General features: G+C 36.3%; 1 protein-coding gene across 2 annotated transcripts in view; it reads right to left on the bottom strand.

Moving 5' to 3' along the window:
- The window catches only part of NUDT14 (nudix hydrolase 14), a 59,020-nt gene that overhangs the window by 21,971 nt on the left and 15,887 nt on the right, over window positions 1-21,162 (bottom strand). Inside the window, exons 1-2 of one of the 2 annotated variants that reach the window (XM_031504905.2) lie at window positions 15,499-15,552; window positions 9,543-9,586 (exon numbers count right to left, since the gene is read on the bottom strand). In XM_031504905.2, coding sequence (XP_031360765.1) covers window positions 9,543-9,559 — 17 coding nt within the window. In that variant the 5' untranslated portion in view covers window positions 9,560-9,586; window positions 15,499-15,552. Of the gene's footprint in view, window positions 1-9,542; window positions 9,587-15,498; window positions 15,553-21,162 lie in introns of those variants that run through there. The other variant, XM_021554491.3, reaches the window with a different exon arrangement.

The following is a 21,162-nucleotide window of genomic DNA, read 5'->3' as shown; positions in this document are numbered from 1 at the left end:
ACTCTTGCACTTCTGTCAGTGAGCTAAGACTCTCAAAGCTGGAGATGAGGACTTTCAATGACAATCCTGTACTAATAACTAAAATACTAATACATTAGGTAAATTATGAGATAACAGAGGCAAAGAAATTGACCTTTCTTAAATCCTTGTCAGATCAACTCTGGAGCTGCTTGTGTCAAGCATTTGTGGGTATGTGTGTGATACACACAAATTGTGATCAGAAATGAACAGTGGAAGATAAAGCACCTAAAAAAAGACTGATATTAACACTGGAAGCCAGGACTTCTCAGCTATTAACTTCAGCCACTTTCACCTACTTTTGAAGGTTAAGAAGTATCTCAAAAATAGTTTAAGGCTTGTAATATTGGTAAGTGCTGCCTAGAAAGAATAATCTCAGCTCCATGGGGGAGACTTTAGGAACTAACGATGTATGATTTCTAAAAAACCACAACAAACCAACCAAACCAAACTACCAAAACCCCTCCAATACTACTAACACAGCGCCTGCAGTATTTCAGTTACCATTCTCAAAGAAAAAGGAATGGCAGATTCCAAAAGGAGACACAAAAACAGTGTGCAGAAATAAAAGCAAGTAAGTGATTTAATCAGCCCCCTTGACTCTCAACAGATATTTGGTTTTAAAATTCCCTTTGATACAATCAGAAGAAAATAATCAAATGTAGTGTGCAACCACAGAGGTATTTAGAGATGCATTCATCTCTGCTGGAGAGCATGTGAATATAAAACATACATTTCATATTTTTGCCCACATAGCTCATAAAGGAGAAAATATCAAGATTTACAAATCATACTAGATGAAAAGTTAGTAATAAATAAATAAATAATTCAGAAATCCCATAATTGTTTTAGCTTTAAAGTATAAATTTTTCTTCTTGAACTTATATGAATTTGGCTTTCTTTGTTCATAGAGGGATGACAAATTGATTATTCATAGTTTTCCATGTCAAGCCTGTAATTCCAGATAGTCTTTTTAAAATACCGTGTTTGAGAAACACCCCAGATCACAAATAAAGTATATCTATAAAAAGCTAAAGGGTTGGAATAGACCTTAAAGATCCTCTAGCTCCAACCCCCTCTGCCATGGGCAAGGACACCTCCCAGGGAACCAGGTTGCTGAAGGTGTTATCCAACCTGGCTTTAAACAGTGCCTGGGCTGGGGCACCCACAGCCTCCCTGGCCAACCTGTTCCAGTGCCTCACCACCCTCACAGAAAAAAAAAATCTTCCTAACATGTGACCTAAATTTTCCCTGTTTGAATCTGTACCTCTTACTCCTTGTCCTGTCACCACAGTTCTCACAAAATCTCTCTGGCTTCTTTGTGGGTCCCCTGCAGATCCTGCAAGGTGCTGTTCACATTTGGGAACGTGTCCTCTCCTGTTCCAATCTAAAATGACTGTGCTTTCAACTTGAAAGTGATAATAAAAAACACCTAAACTTGTTTGGGAGCCAACACACAAAAACAATTATTTGTGAGGAGTCAACCTTCAGGAGGGCCTACTTCATCTTATTTCAAAATTATTTTTGATGTCCGTAAGAAAGAATTGTATGCAGCCCCTGTGCTACTTCTGTATTCAAATTAATCATCCATTTAACAGCTGGACATGTCCTGAAAACTTCTAATGCGGCTTCTAAAGTGCTGTCTTCTTCCTTTTATCAGCACAGCACCCAGTACCTTAAGCCAGAGAAAACAGCCCCTTCGTTTTCAGAACAGAGATGTAACAAAGCTGTACTCTGATTATTCTCCAGTGCAATTCCTTTAGTTTCCCAAGCTTTAACTATAATGCAGATAGTCCTGAGATTAAATGTGTGCACTTGCACAATCTTTACTGGTTCATTTAAGTCTTCCTTCAAAGCATTTTGCATCTTTCAAAGGCCAACACCAATCCAATTGGCTGCTTAAAATGCAGCCTATTACAAAAGCAAAGCTATAAGCTCCTGACAAAAACATTCAGCCTTTCATACTAATCACATATAAAGTGGATTTGGCAATAGATAATTAGAGACATCTAAAAGACTTCTGTATTCTGATGAAATTTGAATGCTTTCTCCAACACAACGTAAATATTTAATACTAAATAAACCCAGAATAAAGAGGTGAGCCATGTATGCTTAAGAAAATAAACGTTACTTTGGAAAAAATCAAAAGGAAGATCGATTTCAGTAAACTGAACTGCAGCAGGAAGTTGTTCATGACACCATAAAGCAGGAAGCATATATTTGGTTAATCATCAGACCAGCGTAAAAATGGACTAAGAAGTGGTAACAAACCCATATACACCCACTTTTAAAACACAGTTTGTACTTGTAAAGTAGCAATTTATATTGCCAACCAGAGAATATCATCAGGACAACTTCTTTGGAATAAACAATTCTCTCTGCAACTTATTTTCATACAACAAAGAAAAATTAGACAGAAAATTCAACTGCAAAATAAATGAGACATCAAAGCATGCTGCTCTTAATAACATTCCTTAAGTGTCATATCTTGGCCAGTATCCCAGGATACCCTTAGAAATGACACATTGCATCTCAATGGGATTCTTTCAACAAAATATTTTAATAAATAAATTCAGGTTTTATGCTAACTTATTTGATTAAATACAGCTTTATGTGAATTATGTGCAACAGATGTCAGAGCCTGATGGGCTTTTGTTCCAATTCCTAATTATATGTGAAACTGCTATTTATAAATGCTATCACATAATAAGACAAATAAATAATCCACCTAAAAAACCTAAGTATGCCTCTATTCCCTTCTGAAATGGCAAAAGTCAAAGATTTAAAACACCATCAGGTTTCAAGGACAGTTCACAAAACAAAAAAGTTCAAGCGTTCTGCACTAAGGTACGGGAAATCAGCAACTTTGTTTATTACCTACCAAAATCCAAGTATGATGTGCATAACACAACCTTTTGCCACGTATAACTGCACAGTCTCAGTACCATCAGTGAGAAACTGGTAATTGTTCACATTTTCCTCAATTTTCTAGAATAAGGTTTAAATAATTCCCTCTTTTCCAAGAGATATTTTCAGCTAAAATTCTAAAATACAGGCACTTCTACTACAGAACATTTCCTAGCTTTCCTAAGATTGTTTTTACCCATCCCAAATGCAGGCCATGATCATGCTACTGCTCTAGGCCATGTACAAACTCTTGGCATCGTTCATACAGAACACGTTTATTTCAAAATCACCTGAAAGCAGAAATCACCTTCCTAATTTCACCTGAAATCACGTTTCTAATTTCTGTGATTGTAAGAAAATGAACACATTGATTTATTTTGTATATTATTGGAAACACTAGATTATTAAATCCCTAAACTCATGAAGAGCCCAAGATGCTTCTAATCTGGATACCAGAAACCTGTATTCAGAAATTAATGACTAACCAGCTAAAATTCTTGTGTACCTGCTTAGTTATAAGAATTTTCATGGATTCTGTTCTTAAAATTAGGCAAATATCTAACTTCCCAATGAAGCATTGCCCTCTATAAAGATTTTATTGCCATTTTATACTGTTTCAGTGATAGAGCAGAGATTATATGCTACAGAGTGCGTTCAGATCACATGCTTAAGAAGATAAAATGAGAATTTGAAAATTTATGACTTCATTTTTCTCTCTGATAACTTTACAGCACTTCATCTCATGTTTCTCTCATTCCTATGCATTTATTTAAATTGGGTCCTAAGGTAACAGCATAATAACTCATTTTAAAAGACAGTAAATATGCCTGCAGAATTCCTGGCACAAAAGCAGAGGATCTGTCAAGCCTTCACTGTAAAAAACCCCAAAAATGAACAACAAAAAACACAGCATTAAATGCATTTTATTTGCAAATACTGTATGCAAACAAATTGTGTAATTACTTGGGTTGAAGGAAACTAATAGGCTACTACATTTTTTCCTTCTAATACCAGGAAAATTATCATTATCCTGATAACATCCTTGCTAGATATCAAGCCTAGACCTGAGCATTTTCAATGATAGTGATTACAAAATATGCCTTCCTGGATTGTTTATTGGTAAAAACAGTTTCTTAGTGTTTAGTTTTAAAAATACTTTCCTCACCATACATCATTTCTCATTATGTCATTGATTACTGATGAAATTAAATTATTCTGGCCTGTTCCTTTACATTTTATGGTAAGTGGTGATTTCTCTCCTTCCATTGTGATATCCTTTGCATGAACATGCCCAGCTCTCATTCCTTTCTCTCAGCCATTATTTCCCTAAACTTTTCATTATTTTTGTTTGTTGAACTACCTCCAGTTGATTTTAAACACTGCTTTATCTTCCACATTATCTTTGAAGATAATCAAGAAAATTCCACATCACTGACACCCTGGAGGAGACTTTACAAAGACAGACAAGGTTTACAGAACAACAGCACATCATTGAAAGTAAAAGGCATATGCCACCCAAGAAAAGCTTTTTTAGGTTTTTTTTTTTTACCTGTAATGATGTTAAAAAGCTATAGTTTAAAGCTACTGTGACAATTCTTGCACAAAGGAAGCATCTGAGTTAAATTTCATGGTGTCTTATAATACACCAGGACATAAACCAGAAAAATACATACAGGATTAAGTTTCCATAAAGCCCAAATGATCTGGCATATGAAACAGGAGAAGGAATTTAATCCACTCCTATAATGTGGTCAGGGCACATGACTTCCACCGTGTCTCCATAGCTGCCTGTGCAGCCCCCTGAGCCAGAATAGCACCCGTGGCTCCCGTGGGCCACGGCTCTGTGACCCATCCCTGGCTGGCTCCCCTGGCCAGGGCTGGATGCAGCCACAGCTGCTGGGCTGCATTCCTCAGGCAGGACCTCCTGAGCTCTGCCCTCGGCCAGGTAACTGCACAGCACGCAGCCTCCACACCTGCATCTCCTCCTCCTGAGTTATGCTCATTGCTAACCTGCCTCCAGAACCTCCTCCTGCTGCCTGCATGGCTGGTACCTGCAGGAGGAAGCAAGCTGAGGTGGAGGTTGCTTTGGTTTCCTTCATCCTGTAAACTCACTCCTGATGGAAAACTACACTTTTCAGTTGTCTTTGTAATAGAGAAAGTGTAAAGTCGTTCCTTCCGAGGAAGCAAATTAGATTAGGAATTAATTTGTTTGAAATGTGAAACAAATGAATATCTTTACTTGAAAAAAAAAAAAAAAAAAGGCAAATCTTATAAGCAGGAATATAAACTTTCAGCTTTTTTCAGTAAGAATTTTTTAAGTCAGGAACTATTGCTGAGTCACTGAGACGTTTTTGAAGGTAAAAATGCAGCATGAATGGGGTACAATGCACGTGTAGAATTCCAAGTTTTTTAGTCCAAATGCTTTATATACATCACATGGTATTTTCAGAGTTGAGAGGAACTCACATAACTATCTTGCTATCTTGCACAAAATTCAGTCTCCTCAAATTTGTTCTCTTTAAATGCAGTGAACTTTACAGTGAATTTTTCACACTTTCAAATAGAGAGGTAGACATAATTTTGTTTTGTCAACTAGGAAAAGGTACAGTGGTGTCCCTGTTCTCAAGCATTATTACTCAAAGCACAGAAGGGAGCACATGACTGTACACTGACCTTCATCTGTTCCCAAATTATGCCTTTTAAAAGCCTTGAATCTGTTTAAGGGGAGCTGCTGAAACCTGAAACGAACGTGGTCTATTGCTTTATAAAGTAGATGAATGTAGAACTTAAGTATTACATTTCAGGCTCTTACTGTACTATATATAGCAAAATTAGGATGAGGGAGAATGTAACTGTAACCTGAGTCTGGTTTTAGAGAATATTTTTTTGTTACAGGTATCAATGGTTACTCTGTAAAATTCAGCATGTTTGTATTTCTAACAGAAAATCACCACAAATTTGTAGAAGGAAAATGTTCTCCTGATAAAGACTTTTATTTTTAAAAGCCAAGCCCTTAAAAAAATTAACAGCTCTTCAGCCTGCAAATCACACCCCACAAATTGCTAACCAGTTCTGACAGACCCAAGTCTAAAAAGAATCTTGAAATACACCTTGTATCTCAATTTTCATTGCTTGCACTCTGCCTGATTTTCATCAGGATATGTTTAATAATGACCAAACACATCATCTTGAGTATTAAAGGGAAAATTACACTTAATTAGAAAAGTAAGTAATGCCTAACGCCAGAAAGCATCTTTTCTGTGTGCCTGACACAACAGGCCAAAATTATGTAACTCTTAGGAGCAACAGCTCAATAAACTTGTTCAATAATTACAGTGTAAAAGAGGTAATCAAGGATTTTTACTTCATTCATTTTTAGTAAACTTCATTGTTGCTTCTAATGACATAGTAAAACCTTCCAATGAGCTCCGATAATGTTATCTGAATGTTTCAAAGAAAGATTAACTTAAATCTAACTCCACAGAACAAGAACAATAGTAACCTCATTATTTTCCAATAGAAAAATGGCTTAGAAATTGACAGATTCCTTGACAAGTTTGCCAATTTTTGACAGTTTTCAGATGGGAACTGTAACACTCATGAAGCATTTAATATGCTTGTAAAATACCAGAAACCTTCAGGATGCAAGTGACTTTTGGCAATCATCTGATCCAATCTCCTGTTAAAATCACTATAACTTCTAAGTTAGGCCTGATTTCTCAGAGCCTTGTCCAGCCAAGGTTTGGATTTCTCTAAGGAAGGAGATTCTGGGCAAAGCATTCCAGGACCAAACTACTGTCCATAGGTGTGTCCTTGTGTCGTGGATCTTCCTTCTGTTAGAATGTAAACCTAAATATGGTAAGAAATGCTGCTGCTTTTGTCTATGCTGACACACAGTTGACTTTTGAAGGTACAGGTTCTGAAGGTTTGCCTTAACACAGTTTATTGTGTGACCAGGAATAAATTGCACATAACTATTTTTGTCTTCAAGTGGCAGGGAGGGATTGGGAATAAGCAATTACTTGTTCAACATGAATTACAGCAGTGCCTTCAGGATTGATGTTTAGTTCTGAATGATCTTGATCTTAAGAAAGCTCATGAACCACATACTGTAGACTCATGCCCAGATGTGCAATAACTAAAGGAAAGACAAGAAATAAAAGGAAAAACCAGAGAAGTAATACCAATTATGCTATTTTATCTTGTGCTAGAGTTACACCACCAGACTACACATAGTTAAATGATCTTGCCCCACTGCAACATATAGTGAGATTTTAAGAGATGACTCACATCTAAGGCAAATGAAGTGACTACTGCAGTCCTTGTGTTTTTGTCTTTGTATAATTTAATCAGCTGTTCATCTGAACAGTTGGAAAGGATACATTTATACAACAACAACTTCATCTCTCTTGGTAAATACTTTTCTGTATCTTTTGATACAAATCTATTAAATATTGGCTTATATTGACCTAATTTGAAATGAGGCAGAACACTCCCAAAAGAACCCAGCACACAAGCTCTCATTTTACTACCATGCAACAAGGAAGTCAATCTTAAGCATGTTTACGTGTGCTGCTGAAAGAGGATGACAATAAAGACATGGGTTAGGCACAATGTCTGGTTTGATATCATCACACTGTTGTTTTTTTAATTAATCATCACTAAATTCGTAATACATATCAGTTCAGGTAAACAGCTGCATTACAGATACTTGGAGCACTTAAGAGTCTTACAGCACTTCCATGAGTATTAAGCCATGAATACTTATGAAAAACTATTATGGAAAAGGGATCTTAATTCTGGAAAACATCTACAATGTTCTTCAAGCAGACATACACACCAGGAAATCCTGACCAACAGAACTGTGTCCCAGAAACCTCTCCTCTCCTTCAATATTTCATTAGCAGTAATGAACCTGTAAGAGCTCTCTCAGCATAAAGTTCTTTATAATCTTCAGGAACTAGTTAACATGGCTTTTCCACATAATAAGCATCACAGCTATTAAAATACATCAAAATGTAGGGCTTTAAAGTATTGTAAGGGATTTTGAATCTGACTAATATATTGGGTAATAATTGCCTTCTTATTCTCAAAAAAAATTATGTAAACCCATGGATTTCCTATGCAGGAAGTTCACATTACTAACTTTGGTGTCAGAAGCTGCAATGAATTTCCTTGTGAAAGAGTGTTAGACATTCTGCAGTTCCACAGTAGTCACTAATAAGTTGGGGTGGCAGCTGTTGTGCATCTGAAGCTAACAAATGTTATGTGACCAGAGATGACTGGCATGACATGTGGCTGTAGCCTTTTTATAAAGTTATGTTCTCAACTATTTTAAAAATGTCCACAAAAGTCCTTCAGAAATACTGTTCCCAAGAAGTTCATGGAAAACTGATCCTTTAATACTTACCCCACTCAGTTGCATATATTCACACATTATCACACAGTGATAAACTAAAGTTTAAACAAAAATAGTCATACAAATTCATCTGGAAGTCATGTTCTCAGTACTGTGACTTGAGGCTGGATTCACTTGCTTGAATGGGAATATATTAAATTTCCAGCAATCAATTATCATTTCAGCCTTTGTATCTGCCATCATAAATTTAGGCACATGCCCATATGGACAGACAAAGTGCAAAGACAGAACTGTCTTCCAGGCAAATTCCAAAAGCAAGTGTGAAGTTCAGTATTGAAATATCACTCCCTTTTCTGTCCTCATTCTCAAACAGTACAGGCATTTTTAATCCATTTAATGCTTTCCCAGTCCTCCTGAAAATTTTACCTTCAGAATCTTTATATATATAAAAAATGTTGCTAGAATTTAAAATTTTATATCCCTCCCAGGCACCCCACAAAGACTCATGAAAGGACTTAGAGGGTTCCAACAGAGAAGAATTTCCCAAATTGCAACTGATTTTAGTTATTTAATGCATACATATTGCTGCATCTTTTACAGTTAATAGATTTAGAAAATCTTTTTCTTGGAAAAAGTTATTACCCTTCTTTTTATTTTTATCTTCTAGTGCCTGAATTTTCAGCAAACAGATTAAATATTAATACTTTTGGAAAGACATATAAATATTTTAGTTTTTAATAACACTGAGACGTGGTCTGTTTTATATACACCTTATTTGTTATAATCTTGTATGAACTGATCTTTGAAGTCAGGAGTTAATTGCTTTTCTTCCCTGATCAGAGAAATACATTTGGAAACACAGAAGAAACTCCTTCCTTCAGGTAATAAATTCCCACTCAAAAAAGAGAATTTCAAACAATCCAAATGTTCAGTTCCATCTTCTGTGTAATTAAATAATGTAATGTGTAAATAATGTATACAATAATGTGTTAATGCACAATTATGTGTTAAAAGTCTAATATTGGAATAGTCAAGTACTGACAAAACTCACTGAAAACATAATAAACGACAAAGAGATTTTTAAATTTCTGCTAATTCTATCTTAAACTGTAGAGAACCACCTGCAGGTATTATGTAAGAAGTGACAATGGAAGAGGAAATTGGAGGAAAGAAAACATCAACAACACTTGACTAATGAAAGAATAGAGTATGAAATATAACATGAAGACAGTGGGAAATAATGTCATGCCATCATTACCTGTCATGTGTCCTCATAAAATCCCAGAACTTCTTTGTACCATTCTAGGGGAGAAAAAATAATAAAAAAATCAATCAAATTAACTCCAACTGAAAAATTACTATAATGAAATTTAACAAAACTTGAGAGGTATTTCTTTGAAAACTTAGTATAGTTAATTTTATTTATGAGGCCAGTATTCTGTATTTTGACAGATAGTATTACAGACACTGAGAACTAACTTAGGAGAGTTCAAAATCTTAGATCCACAATAATATGATGACAGCTAGCAGACATTTCTTGCAGCCTTCAGGGCCAGTTTTGGCCACATTATCAACTTTAGCTGCCCAGTCTAACCATTCATGGTGCCAGGAAGCCATAAACAGCTCTGTTTTAACCAGTAAAATAACCCACAGGTATGTCCTTCAATGTCCAAAAATGGTCTCACCTTGAGACCAGCTCAGCACTTACCTCCTAACTAAACCCATGTGGGATCCAGGAACAAGACACCTTCCCTCTAACCCCCTACAAGGACCAAAATAGGAGTTTTATCCACACCTAACATGAAGGGGTCACACTCCATTCTCCACAGCAGCTGTTCCTCTGCACTGCTGCTGGTGCTGACGGCACTGCCTCACAGCAGGCTTGAAATCACAGCACTCACTCAAGAACTGGGAGACATAAAATGGCTGATTTTCTCAAGATGGGCCAATTCCTGTCCTCTGCCAGCTTAAAAAGAACAATACCCACTACAGCACAGCTGACAGCAATCTCTGAAAACAAGTGTTCTTTCATAATTATAATGAACACATATACCCTGCTTACATTTATATTATACCTATATTACCTATAGCAATTCATACACATCAGTTAATGGAGATGCAAATAATTCTTTACTCTGTTTACTGCAAGTGTGATGCTCAAATACAACTCAAGAGATTTCACTCCCATGCTGGTTTTAAGTCTGTGTTAGGAATCCGTATGAAACCAGAGGAAATTCTTGTGGTTGATACCTTTTTCTTATAAGCAACACAAAAATGAGACCTGCTGAAGGCCTACATACCTAAAATATGCTTAATGTGAAAAGCAGACTTGACTTCTATTATAAAGTATGGCTAAATGGATGATCAAACCCTGAGCAACTGGTTAATGATTTAAAGCAGGTAAATGTGAGCAATGAGAGAAGAATCAAGTTCAGTTGGTGAGTAAAGGTGCCAACCAATATAGACAGGCCCTTCAGCTCTATTACAGATGTCATGGCTACCAAGTACACAACAGCTGGTGGGGATTAGATAACAAGCACTCTGGTTCAGAGATTAAGCCCCTGAGCTTTATGAGTTTACCAAGCTTTTTGGAAGAGGGACTGTTTGCTTGCTAGCTGGGTTTTTCTTCATTCCCACAACTCTAATTATAAACAGTTGTTCACCTCAAGAGAAACTCTAATCCGTGCTTCCATTGGTGTGTGCACATACCTTCTGTTAGCACTGACAGGAATCCAATGTGTGCATTACAGGAGAAGCCCTGTCATTCTTTAAATGAGATATAATGTTGAAATGGAAATAAAGACAGCAAATTCTTCGTGTGAACTGAAATATTAAAGCCATTGTTTCAAAACCTGAATGTATATCCAATTCATTTCACCTGCTGAGAGACAGAGGAACAACTTTGATAGGACTATGATACAATACACAGCTGCAACATGGGATGTATTGTAATGTAAGATAATTTAAGCTATTAAATGTGCAAGGTCAACTCAATCTTTCTGTAGGTTTATTTCTACCTGTAAGCAAGGTATTTGTGGGATTTGTTAGCAGATTGCCGAGCAATTTTCCATTTAACACAAAAGAATTGGAAAATTTTGTACCAAGGGTAAATTTCTCCTGCATGTAACTTCATATTGTTTCTCTAGCCTCAACCTTCCCCTGCCCCAAATCATAAGTTGGTGCTACCATCATCCATTCTCCCTTTGTAGTATCCACTTTGGAGAAGTGTCGGTGTCCAGCTGCTGGAGATGCAAAAAAAAAAAAAAACCAAAAAAAACCCCAAACCAAACCAAACCAAAAAAGCCTGAATCAAGTTGCTCCTTGCATTAATTTAGGCTATTAGTCCTGTGATACTGCATTCTAACAAACAGTCCCACCAACAATCTTCCTAGCTCTTTCCTTTTGCCATCATTTTGCAAATTACAGAACCTGATCACTTTGGAGCACTTATGAGAGGGTTTCAAATAGCTGAGGAAAATTACACCCTAGAGAATCATCCTCATACAGATGGGATCCATCAGACCTGAATGGCCTCTTCCCAAGGATGAGCTCTATTACCATTAACAGAGCCTGCCTCACAGACGTAGACATAATTTTAGCAGAAAGTAAAAGAAGAAACTTAGTACCTAAAAAGAAATTAATCAGAAAATAAATCTCTATTTTCTATTTTCTAATCCCAGGTAAAGCATTTTCTCTAGACCATGATTTGATTAGTCTAAGACCCAAATTCAAAACTAGCCACAGGCTAAATTATTTTGAACCAAGACATGGGTTAGTATCACATACTCTGACTGGACAATGTTTACTAAGATATTTTCTGCCTATATTTGAATTAAAAATTTTTTTCATATGATCAAGTTGCACCTGTCCAAATAAATAAATCAATAAACAAATGAAACATTCCAACATCTCTTTGTTTACAGTGGCAGAAACTCAAATGAGCCCCATTCATACCCTATTGTCGAAGTCAAATGTAATCTGAACCCAACCGAATGGAGTTGAGTTTCTATTGTACCCAATGCATGGTTCTTTCCTAACTGACTAGTAGGAAGGTTGCTAATTATTAATAGCATGTAAACAGTTACCAATGGTTCTTATGCTGTTTTACATACTTTACAGAACATTAATTCCAGCCAGCTTCTAACCAACTATATCAAGCTGCATGTAGTATCTCTATCTTATCTTTGAGACAAAAGTATTATTTGTTGAACTGATCAAGACTCATGCTTTTAAAAGCCAAGAGGTGATGATTACTTGTTAAACTGTTCCACTCTACACATCCTGATCTTTGACAAAGATCTGCTATCACCACAGTTACAGACAGCTGCAATATTAAAGGTATCAGTGGTCAACATCATTCCTGAAAAAGAGAAGTATCCTTGTGAAACACAAAGGCTCTCAAACCCTTAACATTTTTCATTTTAATAAGCATATGTAATTGCATTATTACAAGTAGTCCATTCTCCAATGTCTAGGATAAGGAACAATCACATTATCTCTCAATGCAGTGGGAACTGAGTATAACTGATTGCTGGGAGACCTAAACATTGATGACAGGAAGGAGAAAGAATTATTTTATGACATTTGAGAAAGATTTAAAAAATTATTCTTCAAACAGGAGATGTATCCTGTGATGTTTATAAATATGTCAGAAGTATTTTACACTACTTTTTATCTGTTCAGAACAGCAGTTCAGATACTGCAACGACCTTGTGTAACACATAATCGATTTGGTAAATCTTTAATCACAAAGTAATCACACTCTAGTTCTGTGCTCAGTGATCAGGTTCTGTGATGTTGCAACACTCAACTAGTGCATATAGTATGTGTAAATTAATAAAGCTGTATTCCAGGAGAGGCAGCAAGTGAGACAACCTCGTTTCACATTACACAGAAGACGGATCACTTACATAAGTACTAATTGCATAAGAAAGCCATACCAGGTCAGACAAGATGTCCATCTTGCCTGGCAACCTGTCTCTAAAATATAAGAGCAGAGAAAGCACACAGCAATGCTTCCCCAGAGCACTCTTCCAAATCTGGCAAAAGGCACCAAAAGGTGGCAAAAGACAGTGCCTCAAAAAGGCACCCAAATGAAACACAGTCCTCCCTCAACTCTAAAAAGCAAGCACAAATAGCCATTTCAGTACTACCTGAAAGTGCAAAGTGGCTCACAAGACCATACTGTCTGTAAGACTGACTTGGTAATGGCATTGATAACTTAATCAGAATTAGCAGCAGCTTGCTCCCAGCTTGACAGTCTGCACAAGCAGACTCAACGCCTTCTGGTACAAGTGATTCCAGGAAAACCAGGCACTGCCAAGTGCTCCCTGCTAGACAAGTGTTGACAGTGGCTGCAATATTAGCAGATGTGACTCCTACCTGTGCAGAGCTGTTTATATCACCCATACTTGATCTTCACATTCTCTGTCCTGTTACCATCCTTGAAACAATTTTCTTTAGACTCTTCCTGCACCAGCTCAGTGCCATAATTACAGGCAGGTGTCTCTTCACACTATCTGTAATGGATAAGTTGGACTTGTCTGCAGCCTATCAAAGTACCATTCTTTTTACCATATGCCCTTTAGCTAAAATGCCTCAAGAATCACTGTGCCAGGGATATTGCTGTCCTTTGCTTTTGTCCACTGCCTGAGGCAATAAAATATTTGAACAGCAAGTTCAAGTCACTGCCAGAATGCCTAAAGGATAACTCTTGCTTGCTAGAGGAACTTGCCTAAGACTTAGCCCAGGCAGGCCAATAAAGAAGAGAAAAAGGACTTGCTGTGCTAATGATGTAGAAAGAAACATTCACTGGCACTGACTGTAGGGTGATACTGGGTATGCTCCACATGTGACAGACCCTGGACATGCTCTGACTCAAGTCACTGGAAGTTTCTACTCTTCACTAGAGGCAGCTTCAAAGCCTTCCTCCTTTCTACTGAGGGCAGTGCCCATGCACAGTCTGCCACCTGAGAAGAACCAGCTCTTGAACCAGCTCTTACATGAGGTAATGTGTCTGCACAGGCACCAATACTCATTACTGTTTGACTGATACCATCCTGGGCTTTCAAAATACTCCCAACTCAAACAAACCAATCCCCTCAGTCTTGCTGTGGTGTACTCAACAATTTCTCTGCAGATGCAGCTTTTTCAAATGGAGGGAGTAAGTACTTAAACACAATTTTAGAGAGAGGTGTAAACCCTTCCTCAAAGATCACTCCAAGAATCTTCTCAAAAATAAGATCCTTTTCATAAGTAATTTAATTGAATTAGACCTGTGGTACTTCAGTTATAAGATGCTACAGAGTTTCAGGATGAGGAAGAGAAAGGACAGGGATGCTGTAGTCCATGGCACACAGCTTATGGTAACCTTGATACAGTGCCACACTAAGGGCTGACACAGCAGAAGTCTGTAAAACCATGAATCACACAGAGAGCGTGGGTGTGAAAAAATATTCTCTATTTCTCGTAATATAGAAGCACTATGTCATAGCTGGCTAGCTGGGAAAAAGGCTGAGGTTTTTCTGGGCACTGATCTTCTCTGATCAGCCTCATCTCAATGAACCAGTGCTCAAGTCCTGCAGCTGCACAGAGAGGTTTGCCTTGCTTATGTATAAAAGAATTAACTGACAGCTTCTGAAACAGCTACAGACAAACTGCATTACATGTATGTTTTAAACATGTGCAACTAAAGGCTTATTCTTCTTAGATTTTTTTAGAAGTTTTAGTCTGAAGAGTAAGCTGAAAACACGTTGGTGTTACAAGTGAAAGAACACTCGCAAAACTGCTCTAAATGCTTCCTTTATCTTTGTGTAATAATTTTTTTCACAACATCACATAAGGCTGTATAAAATAAATCCTCCACACACAGGTTTACAGTAACAGATTTCCTGTAGTTACTCTGTTGGGAGTTTTATTCAACAAAACAAAATTTACATTGGATTGTCACTTATTTAATGACTCCTTGAAATGAGCTCTGGACTGACAACACACAAGTGAAGGAGAAATGATCTTTACCCAAAACCTACTTAAAGCTTCTCCTATATTATTTACCTTATACAAATATCCAAAGAATTAAGAAGTGACCAAATTAAAGGCACTACCTTATGTCATCCCCCCCATTTATCCACGGACTTCTGCTTGGGCAGAGAAAGTCTAAGTGGCCAAGAACTGTAGAGTTACACCAAAACCACCTCAGTAAAAAGGTTTTGTACCTTGTATTACATATTTTTGAAGAGAAAGGTAACAGGCCACGCAGGCTGATCACTTCAAATGCAGGAGACATGTGTCCAAAATATGTCCAAAATAAGCAAATTAACATCACATATACCACTAAAAGAGAAAGAAAAGCAATCTGTCCATGACAATGATTAACTTCTTTCTGTTTACATTACAGGAGAGACAACATGAGGTTTGGTGACCCATTGTGAAAGGCACTAAACACATATAGTGGGAACAGTTCCTGTTCAATGATCTTACAATTCAGTTAGAGCCCAGACAAAAGTTGATGTAAACAAACAGAGGCAGTTAAGAAAAATGACAAATACATTATGATTTAGATAAGCTATATGCCCTAGTTATGAGGGTTAAAATGACAAATAACAGTCATGATCCCACAGTCTCTACCATTTGGATTGGGTTTAAAGCAGTCACCCAAGAAATGTTCCATATTTGTGAAAAAAATATCCAACTGGAGAAGTTGAAGCAATTATAATATAAAAATAATTCTGTCGTCATTATTCCATTTACTCTATTTCCACACTCCTAAGACTCAAAAGCAGTTAATGTCCTTAATGCAAAGGAATAATGAGCATTCTTCATGTAATAAAATAATTGTATTACAGGTGCAGAAAAACAGATAAGAGAATTAATTGGCAAATAACGCTCTTAAACCAGAGTCAGCAAAGTCAAGCAAGAGTGAGGTCCCTGTTTAATGATTTACATGGACCAAAGCAGTAAAATTCCCTAGAGACATAATCAATTTTCTGCCTTTTTTCTGCTCTCAATAAAATTTTGTACAGGTTTGAGGGTTATGCTTTTCTTTCAAAAAGTGTAAAACTTGTTTTTCTATTGCACTTATTTTCACATTCAACCCATCTTCTACAAAAATTTTCACAAAGTTTGGTATCAATGTGCAAAGCAATGCCCCTAACTGGAAATTCACCATACATTCTCCTGTGGAGGTGTCTACTTGTTGCCTAAACCTTCATAGCAAAAGAACACTGAACTTGCCATTTTATTAGATGGGTTTTTGTCAGGTTAATCTATGTGAGCAGTCAATGAACTGACTCATGAAGGCAAAAATCTGCACCAACACAGCTAGCTCCTGCTACCTCCTGTCACCTTTATTTCCTTACGTGGTCTCAGCTTAATGCTTTTCAGCCATGTTCACCTTTTTATGACCAGTAAAAATTGCCAAGAGTTAAATTTGCAATAGAAGCAACTCAGTAATTCAGAACTTTTTGGTTTATAAACTATATGGTTGTACAACAGGAAAGATGTGTGTGAGCTGCTGCTTCTCAAGTTCCAGATCCTAGGTTAAACAGAGTGGACTTCCCCTATGGTAAAGCCATAAAAATTATGTCCTCATCCCTCTGCAAACAAACCTTTCCCCTCCTTTCTCCACTCTCTACTGAAGAAGTGCTGCTATCAGGTGAGGCTTCCTTGTTACATTTGTTTTTCCAGCCTAATGGAACCTGATGTCACATCTGTAGTGGTTTTCTGTAGCAATGTATGAGCATTGATAACCTAATGTAAAGAATTTCTTGTCAGCTAAATTATTAATGCTGGAAGTCTCTGTTCTATAGAATCAATACAAAATGTTTTCAATGCCCACAATGATGTGCCTGCAGAAACTGCACTTCCAGGACAATCTCAGGACTTTATTCTTTTCACTTCACTATCAGAGACAATTAGTCACCAATTACCTTGCATCGTCTGAAGATCTTTCATAGTATTTTCAGAATATACAAAAATTATGTGAATTTAAAAAAAAAATCACCCTCAAAATACAAAGTTTGTAATTTTTCTTGAGAAATAAAGCATTGATAGTCATCACAATGCTGTGAAACCTGTTTGAAAAACAGAACTCAAATTGAGAGACAGCTAAAGCAAGTTTGAACTCCTGAAGTTTTCCAAATGATAATAAAATACCTATTCAATACTTACTCAATACACGTTAAAAGCTTCATTGCTTCCTGTTGAATATTTTTATTGGATTAATGAGTCAGTGGGATGGATTTTGTTTATAGAAACTAAAGAATTGCCGTGCTGTATCCAAAAATCTTCATCCATAAAAAAAAAGTGCAAATGAACAGTCAAAAATTCAAGGATATTTAATATTCAACTTTTTCATCTAAAAGAAAAACCCTGTCTTGAATAGACTACTTTGCATCTGAAATCTGTTTGAAATAATGACTTATCATAATTTTTTTGTCTACTTGAAAGGTTTGATTTGTAGCAAGCAGGGAGAATGCTGTCTTCTTTTTATATAATTACAGACTTAATAGAAAGTTCTACATTATCTTTCAAAATGAAAGGAAGCATTTTCAGCTAGCATAAAACCATGAAACAAAAATATTAAAATCAATAAAATAATTTCAATTTGCATTAGTTGAGTGACATTTTTTTTTTTCTTTTGAATGTGCACATCAGTATTAGGGATCTGTCTTATGCTCGGCTCTCTTATTACATAACTACTAATTCAAATGCAAAATTGAAGTCACTCTGTCCTGGGGTTCAGTCCCAAAACACTGTAAATCACACAAAACCCAGGCTGCCCCTTTTCCTACTCCACCTGCACATCTTTATCCTATCCTTACCCCACCACTGATGTTTGTGTGGGCTGGTTCTGCAAACTGACCTAATCAAAAAAATGTTTTTTTTTTTTCTCCAGAAAAAAATCCTGATGAAAATATTATTTACTAGAATGAAAGTGAAAAATTAATAATGAAAAAATATTAGTCAACATTAATGCAATGCCATCATACAGACTGCAAGTCTTCAGCAGTGACTATTAAGCAGAACAGGCTTGGTCCTCTCACAACTGCTCCAGGAGGACAGAGATGTGTCTGATAGGGAGTGTTCTACAGAGAGACACATGCACACAAAAATCCCAAATTACCATTTCAGTCCACACCCACCAATCCACTCCATCAGACTGCACACGCTGGAGTAAATGAAGCCTCATCTTCAAAAGCAATTTGCAGAATTACTTGCTGATGTTGAAAAACTACTTCAAAAGAGTTTAAGTGTTATGGAATTTTACTGGGTTTTTTAAACAAGCCACTATTTAAGCTCAAGAGGAAGGGGGGGAGTGTTTGCTTTTTAAACAAAGCTTGTAATATTTCATTACTAAACTATCCAGAGTGTTTACTTTAAAAGCATCATGATTACAAATAATGGCATTTTTCAGTTTTTAACTTCCCTATTCCAGCATTTCAGTTGGAAACGATCAGTTTAGTGCCTTTGTACAGTATGCATCCAAAAATACAAAACCTAATGACATTTTAACAGAACTAATAGTGAACATTGTACCTGAAGCAAAATACTAGTGCTGTAAGCTGGCTTTAATTGACAATTTTAACAGTTTCAGAAGTAAGACTGAGCTAGTGAAGTCCATGCAGACAAAACATCCTTTACACTAAAGGACATCATGCCAGATGTCCAGCAGTTTGGGCAGGGCAGGACAAAGTTGCTGAGGTCTCATTCAGCTCATTTTAAGGCTTGAACAAGAGACTGGAGTGCTCAGCTCCGTGTGACTCTTTGATGCATGGGCTTCTTATCTGAAATTAGCTGGAAGACATAAAGGTACTTCTTGAAGAAACTTTAACATCTACCAGTGGAGACCACACCAGGAATACCTCAAGGGACACAAAACCTAAGGTCAGAGACCGTAATTTTTACAACCCATATCAATTTTCTCTTCAAAGGGAAGGTTATTCTGGTAGGACTGTGTAATGAAACTGCAAACAGATGGTTATAGCAATAGAGTTTACTGTTCAAAGGTGCAATTTTTTCACACTTTGGGAGGTAAAATAAACAATAGAGAATGCATTAATTTATTCAACTGTTAATGTGATACTGGGCCAAGCCACTTTATTCATTTTATGTACATCAACTGCCAGAACAATTACAGCTAAGATACCTGATGTGTAAGTAAACTTTCTCCTATAATCCTCTGGAAGTTTACTTTTCAGGTCACAGTTTGTTTTTTGTGTGTACTTTTCAACAATGGAGTTGTTGCAGTTTACCTTGGCATTCAGCTATCATTAAGATCACTTACCTTTGAATGAAATTTATAAAACATGAAAATTAAGCATATATAACTGCATTAAATACAATCATATCTCCTTTCTCACCTTGTTTTTCTGTTTTTAATATACATAATTATCAGGAACAATTGCATGTACAGATCAAACATGTTTTATTTCAAGGCAAATGCACAGCAGTGCACTGAAATCTATACTACAAAGAAAAAGGACATTGAGAAACAAAATATGCACAAAGGTCAAATTTATGACTTTTCTCACATCATTTTATTACCAAGTCAGCATATAATTTAAGGTTTTAAGCTGAGATACAGATGGGGATTTCCTAGTATTAAATTCAATTCTGTGCAAAGGAATCAATTGCTAACAGGTAGCCATCAGATTCCTCTCTCATTGTATATAACTGATAAAATTTAAAGTGAATATTCAAGTGTTCTTTTACATAAATTCCTGTTATATTATTGAATTTTGCTGCATGTATTTTGCCAATTTCACTAAACTACATTTTCCCTTTAAAGTTTGTAACACACTTTCTTATTTTGCAAGGATAAAAGGAATATACACTTTCCATACTTCCTAAATTACTTACACTATTTTTTCTAGAACACTATAGAAAAACATAGAACTTTTAACTTTAACTGGACGTAGATAAGAAAAATATTCCTAATAACAAAAGAAGTTTTAACAGAGATAATGTAATTTGGAAACTGCATTCAGCTAATGTGACAGCAAAATACTTTACTGTAAATAAGTGCTGTACTTTCAAACAGATGTACTACACATCTCACACTTGTATCCATACCTGCTGAAAACCTCCCCACCAAAGGCCTTTTCTCTAATCTTTTACCAATATTTTTTCTGATATTGCTTAAGAAAAATCTCACACAATTTGCAAAAATTACACTAGGAGGCTGAGAAACTCAAGTCCAGGATGCACATCTGCTGGCTCCAACTCAGAGAATAAAAGCCAGGGAAATACCTCAGCCAAAGGCTGCTGAGAACTCCTGGGTGTTCTGTGCCTCAGTACTTTTTTTGGAGTTTTCCTTATTTGTATAAATGGTTGCATATTGTTGCAGTTAGAAGCAAACAAACAAACAAGCATGGCCTTTGTAGTTCAGTAATAAATTCATCTGGGGAACATAGACATGAGTTCACAGCCCTACTCCAAATTTATAATAATACATTAACAACTCCAAAAGATGAGATTTATGAAAGCACTTTTTAGCATTCAATAACCTTCACCTTTAAGACCCTCACTAGAAAGATAGAAGAATTGAATTTAGACTTTACTGTGGACCACTGCATTTTCAGCCAAATGCCAGAACCCCCCAGCTGCATCTAAACATTTTTACTGAATAATGTAATTTCTGTGGTGGGACTTAAAATGCAATATTTGTCTAGGATTATAGAATTATTTCTGCTCTACCATCTGATGGAGCATTAGTGAAATTAACTGAGAAGAATTCCTGAAAATTCCTTTGGAAAATGGCATTTAAAGTCATAAGTTACTAAAGACAACATTTTCCAAACTTCTAAATTTTACTGAGACTCACATAACTATGAGAAAAATAAATTTTGTTTAATTTTGGCCTTTTTTTTTTTTTTTTT

Source organism: Lonchura striata, chromosome 6 (assembly GCF_046129695.1).
Source record: "Lonchura striata isolate bLonStr1 chromosome 6, bLonStr1.mat, whole genome shotgun sequence".
In the NCBI taxonomy this organism is placed as follows: domain Eukaryota; kingdom Metazoa; phylum Chordata; class Aves; order Passeriformes; family Estrildidae; genus Lonchura; species Lonchura striata.
Note: the sequence above shows the minus strand (reverse complement) of the source record. Positions and strands in the feature narration are given on the sequence as shown.